We start from the raw sequence: 7255 nt of genomic DNA, 5'->3' as shown, positions 1-7255 counted from the left end.
CCTACATTCAATTCAATTTATTTTGTATACCCCCAAACCTCAAATTTTCCTCAGAGGGATTTACAATCCGTTCACATACGACATCCTCTGACACGGGACCCACACACACACACACGCACACGCACACGCGCACACACACACACACACACACACACACACACACACACACACACACACACACAAAACAAGAGAGAGAGAGAGAGAGAGAGAGAGAGAGAGAGAGAGAGGGGGGGGGGGGGGGGGGGGGAGAAGAGGGAGGGAGGTGCTGTGTAAGTGGGTGGTGGGTGTAACCCAGGCGCTAGGACCCAGCAGGTGCAGCGCTGTGTTATTCCTGATCTGTGAGCTGGCCCCGCAGCAGAGCGCTGGTCTCCAGCAGCGGCAGCAGCGTCCTCTGGACTCGGGACGCGGAGTGAGCGGCAGCTCCCCATCCTGCTACCCAAAACACGGGCACGGGCACGGGGACAACCACAACCTAAACCTGACTCGATTTGGGGAACAACGCAAACCCCAAAACAGACATCCACTTCTTCTTTTCTCTTTCTTTTTTTTTTAAATGAGTAAGACACTTTAGATAATGGCTTCATCCGTGGGCGGCACAGAGGAGGTCCGGGTGTCTGCGTGGACGCCCCTGAAGTTGGTGGGACTGGTGTGCGTCTTCCTCGCCCTGTGTCTGGACGCAGGGGCCGTGTTGAGCCCGGCGTGGGTCACGGCGGACGACCAGTACTACCTGTCCATGTGGGTGTCCTGCTGGAAGCCCGCCAGCTCCGCGGAGTGGTCCTGCAACAGCACGCTGGCCACCGGTGAGACAGACGCTCATGTGCCTATCCTGATTTATTGTTGCTGATGGAGGGATGCTACATGTGTTTTGTTTGTTTTAACTTTCAAACCAACACCAAGTTGTAGTTGTTTTCAGAAATGTTTGACCTGTGAAAAAGCAGATTTCGTGGCGCAGACCGCGTATTTAAATGACAGTCAGATGGCGTGCAGGGATAACAAAGGGTCCACGCAGACAGTGCTCTGCTGAACCAATCTGTTCTGTGGGTGAGCATTATAAAACATCACCCAAGAGAGTGCTAAATGTTAATTACTTTATAATTAGTAATTGCCTGGTTAATTTAAACTGCAGAACTTTTCCTCATTAAATACGATGGTGAACAATGCGGCACATTGCTGCCTTCCATGGGAAATTAAAAAAAAGTATTTCAAAAAAGTTTCTCCTTGAGTGTCAAAGTTTAATGAGTAAGACATATTTAGTTTTTCTCTAGTTCACTTTTCTTTCCAAACATTTGCCTAGTTCACCACTGAATGATGTGGGAATTTTGCCTGGCCAGGAGCGGTCCAGCTGGGGTTTCATTTGGCCTTTTGTTGCTCACAAAATGAGCCTTTGTGTGGGTTTCTTCACCGGCCAAGGAGCGAGGGCAACTCAGAGCAGAGAACTCCCCAGAGATCCAGATGCCTGGAGATTAGTAACCAGGGAAACAAGTGAAGCACTGCTGAAATGCTGATGTCCCTCTATTAAAAAAAAACTTCCTTATAAAGTCCCCATCAAGGTTTTTTTCTGGAAGCATTTCATATTTCCATCACATCTGGTCATTCAGGGATAAAACGGTGGTTGGGAACAAATTACCATAAAGAGAATTAAATGTGTATATATATATATATATATATATATATATATATATATATATATATATATATATATATATATATATATATATATATATATATATATATATATATATATATATATTGATAGGGAAATATTGGCTTTGTTCTGACAACAAAATCCAATGTGATCAAACACACATATTCCTGCAATTTGTAATGTTAATTTTGTTTTGAGGATTATTTCCCACTGGCATGTTATTAGACCACCAGTTAGTGGTATCGTTGTAATACAGTAGGTTACAGGTGGATAATATAACATAGAAACACTTTACAGTACAATCCAGTACAAACACTAGAGCAACTACATTTTTACTGTCGGGACTTTCATGGAGTTTTGTTTTTAGGGTTTTTCTTGTGACTGCTCTGTAATTAGCACTGAATAATGTATTATTTATCTCACAAGGGATTTGCATAAACATTGTCTATTCTATTCTTTAAATGTAAATTATTGATTTATTTACTACTCAAGACTACAGCTGCCCTGAGTATTTTCCTGTGCCTCTGTGTGCTCATATATATATATATATATATATATATATATATATATATATATATATATATATATATATATATATATATATTCATATTGACTTAACATTTTGCTGTGCCTGACCCAATCCTGTGTGCTGAGTGGGGAATTGTGTTTTTGTTAGTCTGACAAAATGTTTTCTTTCTGTCTGAGAGATGAGTAACTGTGGGTCACGTTGGCCCCGATTCTCCTCTGTCAGCGCAGACAAAGTGCACTTTGGTGCCATATAAAGACATGCAGTCTCTGTGTCAGCTCTCAGCTCTCAGCAGCAGCAGCATACCACAGTAAATGCACACAGCAAACTGCCCATTTCCTCAGGCCTGTGCTTGGCTAGGCTTATTGATTTGAATCTACCCCCCCTTTACCAGACCCCAATATTTCCTCAGTGTCATGCTCCGGGCATTAAATAAATCCTGTTAGTCTGAAACACCAGCTGGCCGCTCAGATGTTTTGAGCTTTTTCTCTGCAAGGTCTGCATGTGTGTGTCTGGTAAAATAATATGCAGCGTGAATTAGAAAGCAGATGTGAGATATTGCCTCGTTACATGCTCATGAAGTGTTTTAAACTATGCAGAAGCAAATAAAAGCTCCTCCTCTCTTTCAGTTATTTCTTCTAACACATACACACTTAGGCTGAGGATCGGAGGTCAAGTATAAAAGATACAGACTTTACAGAGCTAGGAATGTGGAACGGTCGTGCAAGAGCTGTGTGTGTGTGTGGATGCCAGGTCGGTGCGAGATGAAGCGACAAATGTGGAGCCGGTGTGTTAGCGAGCCAAGCTCAGTCAGACGCAGTGATGCCGAAGCATATTAATAATGTAATACCTTATCCAGACAGTATTTGGGTGGCTGTGTTGTCTTTGAGAGAGGTCACAGCAAAATGTCGGATACAGAGAGCCTGTTAAGCTTGTGAAGGTTCAGCCTCTTGCTCACGGACACTGGGGGTTTTGAACCAGGGACCTCTTCTTGACGATCTTCCTGCTTCTTAATTTCTCCATCCTGCTGCCTTCAGAGAGTGAGACTGAGTGTGTGTGACAGCAAGACACACTCAAGGCACTTTTGTGACACAGATCTTCCACCACTGTCTCAGACAAAGAAACAGCATTTGAGCCCCTGAAGGATTATTTTGATTAAAACCAAAGCAGTGACCATAATTAATACTGTGATTGGATCTGATGTACTGTATCTCCTTTTCCATCTGTCATCATGCTGGGCTCAGATTAATAGTTTGGCGCATCCTGCTCGTCAAAGCCTTTGAGCACTCTGACTCTGGCGGTGTTTCTTGCTCAGAGTGAACGGAGTCTGTTCCAAATGGGAGATGATATGACTTTCTGCATCCTGCTGTTTTCACCAGCGCACTGATAAGGCCGGCTGGGCTGAAGGCACCAAACCGACGGAGAGAAGATATCCCAGTGATGGGCTTTTTCAACTACAGGTCAAGTCACTGTGGCCCTTCGCTGAGAGGGAATCAGTGAGGCAGTGGCAGAGACATTCAAGGGGTCATTCTTCAAGGGGGCCTCGTGTTGTGCAAGCTGAAGGCTGGAGGGAGCGGGTGCTCTGCTTTTTGTGGGCTTTTTCCAACATCCTGTGGTGACAGGGTCCATTTTTAAACTCTAACTCCTGAACCATATTTGGTCAGAAGTAGTTGATGTTTGTTTATATTTGAGCTGCTTGGCCCCTGAAATAAAGTTTCCCTCCAACAAGAGTGGGAACTGTATTTTAAGCAGCTTATGTCCCGTCACTTTCTCTCCGCTGGTGAACGTTTTAATGATTTTCCGCCTCAACAGAAAGGAAATATTCTTGACTTAATCCTTTTTATTTCCGAGGCTCCTTAATAGACTACACAATGTATACTTACCTAAAAAAAGGCAAAACATACTACAATCTTTCAATTATAAATGTTACACCCCAGGAATATTTAAACACTTTATGCTTTGATGTTATTTTCACCCCCATTTCCTGTACTAAAAATGATTTCCTGCTGTGTAATCAAATGCTTCATCATAATATCCTCTGCCTGTTTACAAATGGACCTCCTGTTTCCATCAGTACACAGTAAAACTACGAAAGAGATACGTAAGGAAAGACCCTTAATCTTGAAACAATAATACATAGTTTGTCTCTCAACAGTCCTTAGTTGCAGACCCATAACAAATAAGGTCTTGGGAAAAAGTTTTTTGTGCAAAGAAAACTAAAATGTATACAATAATGTTTGTTTTTTGACAGACACATCTCTAATTTAATTTGTAGTTTCTCCCTCGCTTATCCAACAAGGATAGAAAACTGAAATTGCAGTTATATCCACTTGAGTGTTTTTGGAGTAAGTCTGAATGAAATGCTGAGAATGCTGCTGAGCTGGCATCAGCCTGGAGGGAGGGATACTCATTATCTGAGTCACCTCACAGAAGCCGTTCTGCTGTATCGGGATCCAATACTGACCTTGCCGATATCCGTGCGTAGCCAGGCATGTGTGCGTTTGTTTGTTTCTTGTCAGCCAGAAACTGCTGTGCTCCGTTTGAGAGTTATTCACTGCGTGGTTCACATTCTTCTTCTTGGCTATGGCTCCCCAGTGGCTGACATCAAAACACGATGAGCCATCAGCAGCTCTTCAGAATGTGCACGAGGAGTTGCCTCAACCTCCCAGCCACTGTTTACGCCGCGGTAAATCACAAACCACAAATGTTAGTGAGCGCAATCATTTCTCTCTTGTGTAAGAACGAGCATGGCAGTGCAACTGTAGCTCACCAACTGGGCGTGTGACCCATTCTGTCCTCCTATCTCTCCTCATCTCTCTCCTTTCCTCCCTCCTCAGCAGTGCAGACAGGGCTCTACAGAGTAACATCCTTTTCCTTTTAGCTACCTACATGTCACTCTCTGTCTCAGCGTGATTTCATGTCTTTCCTCCCTCAATGTCTCCTTCTCTCTGTCCCTGTGTGTGTTTGTCTCAGACTGGCAGATCGCCACACTGGCCTTGCTGTTGGGGGGGGCGGCCCTCACCCTGCTCTCTTTCCTCGTGGCGCTCATCTCCCTGTGCTCGGGCTCCAGGAGTCGCTGCTACAAGCCAGTGGCCATCATGCTGTTCTCCGCAGGTACGTTAAGAGACTCTGTTGCGAAAAAAAAACCAGCAAAGAACATTAAGGAAGAGCTGAAGGACTGTCCACAGATACAAAACAATGACTGTCCAGCTTCCAAAATAATCAACATCCAGTTGGCGGTGAGGGGGAAAGATCCAAGGCCAAGGCACTAAAACCATTCATTATTTAAACATAGGATTTTGGAGTGTCCTGTATCTACCTCCTTCCAGTTTATAGAAGCTGCTCAGTTATTGTTTTACATATATGTAGCTACCATAATTATCTATATAATATTTAACATTAGTACTTTCTCTTTCCCGTTTTCCTCTGCAGTGGTGCTCCAGGTGTGCAGCTTGGTCCTCTTTCCCATCAAGTTCATAGAGACGATCAGTCTGAGGGTGTACCACGAGTTTAACTGGGGCTACGGCCTGGCCTGGGGATCCACCATCTTCTCTTTCGGAGGAGCCATCCTCTATTGCCTCAACCCCAAAAACTATGAAGACTACTACTAAAATGTGTGAGACGAGGAGAAATGGAGACTCTCAGTAATTGGAACCTTCTGTCCGTTACACAGTGCACAAACACAGACAAGAAAAACAGGACATACAAACACTTATTGTTAGTTTCGGGAATAGAAATTAGATATTTCATTTGACACTGTGAACCTACGGCCTCAAAAGACTATCCTCACTCATTGGACTGAAGCCCTGTGCTCTCTCAGAACGTTTGGCAGCAAACCCAGTGGGGAAAAGAAATCCAACCCGGCAAAGTTTAAATTTGGGAGAGAATTGCAGTATTCAGATATCTGTGTCCCCTTTAAGTGGAACTCCAGTAGATCTTAGATTTGGACAGAAAATCTAGAGGGAGCAGATGGATTTACTAACCGCATACCGGGACAACTTGGTGGTATAAATAACCAATCAGAGCAGAGAATGATGTAAACTCGGGCCAATCAAGGAAGTAAGGGAACCAGGGAGGCCTATTGAAGCGATATCACAAGGATGACAAAGTGAGGAAGACAAGGCACACCTCAGGAAATGCTACATTTCCCCAGAGTTACACTGCCACTGGAACTCGGCATTGCCTTCTTCCAGTAGAGTGTAATGCGTCAGAAAAAGCACGTCATGAAGCTCCAGATACATGGCTTCATTTTCTCCTGCCCTATCCTGAGTATTAAAAACCTCTGTAGATACTGTATATAAACAGAAGCTACCTAAGACAGTAAAAACATTCCACAGCCACCTCCAAATGATAACATACTGGTGAGAGAAACAGTTACTGGTTAATGAATAGCAGAGCGGTAAACCCTGGCTGCTGATGCAGCCATGCAACATAATCCGAGGTATACCTGCTTTTTGATCAAATGGTTGTGCTATATGCAAGTATGCGCAATAAGCATAATAAAGTAATATTTACTAAAAGACCAGTGGGAAGGAAGATGGCAAATGACCATGTATGCCAAGTGTGCCATGTCTGCATGATCATACCACTTAGCATGTGCTCACACACCTCCCTCATGTGATGCCTCCATGTCTTCTGACGCTGTAAAGAATGGGAATGCACACAGCAGCGTGCGCACCCATAAGAACGCCACACAATTACGATAACGAGAGGCTGTAGCTTCAATTGATTGTAGTTATTGGAAAAAGTCAGTATATATAGTTTTTGCATCCAAGTTTAGGTTCTTGATGGAGTACTTTAGGTGATGCTCGAGTGAAATATGCTGTGCATGATTTGTGTTATGAGGACCCTGAGATCAATTGAGCAGAAAATGGAATGTATAAAACCTGAAAGACATTGGGATCACAAGGAGTGGCAGCAGGAGAGCTGCACTTGTAATATCTCAAATATTAGAGAAAGTGAGTATGTGCATGTTACTACAGTTTGCTGCTGTGTTTCTGATTCCCACTGGTTTGAAAACTTAATAAACATGTACTAGGAAAAAAAAGTGTGTTTGGTTCATGTGGGCGAAAAAGGAGCATCTG

General features: G+C 43.6%; 1 protein-coding gene across 1 annotated transcript; it reads left to right on the top strand.

The window, feature by feature from the left end:
• Positions 1-368: 368 nt before the first annotated feature.
• Positions 369-7205, top strand: tmem47 (transmembrane protein 47). Its single transcript, XM_068591192.1, has 3 exons — positions 369-800; positions 5145-5285; positions 5604-7205. Exons 1-3 carry the CDS (start codon positions 575-577, stop codon positions 5780-5782), a joined length of 546 nt encoding a protein of 181 aa, XP_068447293.1. The 5' UTR covers positions 369-574; the 3' UTR covers positions 5783-7205.
• Positions 7206-7255: the final 50 nt, after the last annotated feature.

This window comes from Clinocottus analis, unplaced genomic scaffold, assembly GCF_023055335.1.
Source record: "Clinocottus analis isolate CAN_PGR_092001 unplaced genomic scaffold, fCliAna1.0.p SCAF_25, whole genome shotgun sequence".
Lineage (NCBI taxonomy): Eukaryota > Metazoa > Chordata > Actinopteri > Perciformes > Cottidae > Clinocottus > Clinocottus analis.
This window is presented reverse-complemented; position numbering and strand designations above follow the sequence as displayed.

Bases quoted from the DNA above. Each gene is read 5' to 3' on its own strand.
- tmem47 (XM_068591192.1), top strand. From the start codon at position 575: ATGGCTTCATCCGTGGGCGGCACAGAGGAGGTCCGGGTGTCTGCGTGG. The intron at 801-5,144 runs GTGAGACAGACG...TGTTTGTCTCAG, and splicing joins CAACAGCACGCTGGCCACCG to ACTGGCAGATCGCCACACTG. The intron at 5,286-5,603 runs GTACGTTAAGAG...TTTCCTCTGCAG, and splicing joins CATCATGCTGTTCTCCGCAG to TGGTGCTCCAGGTGTGCAGC.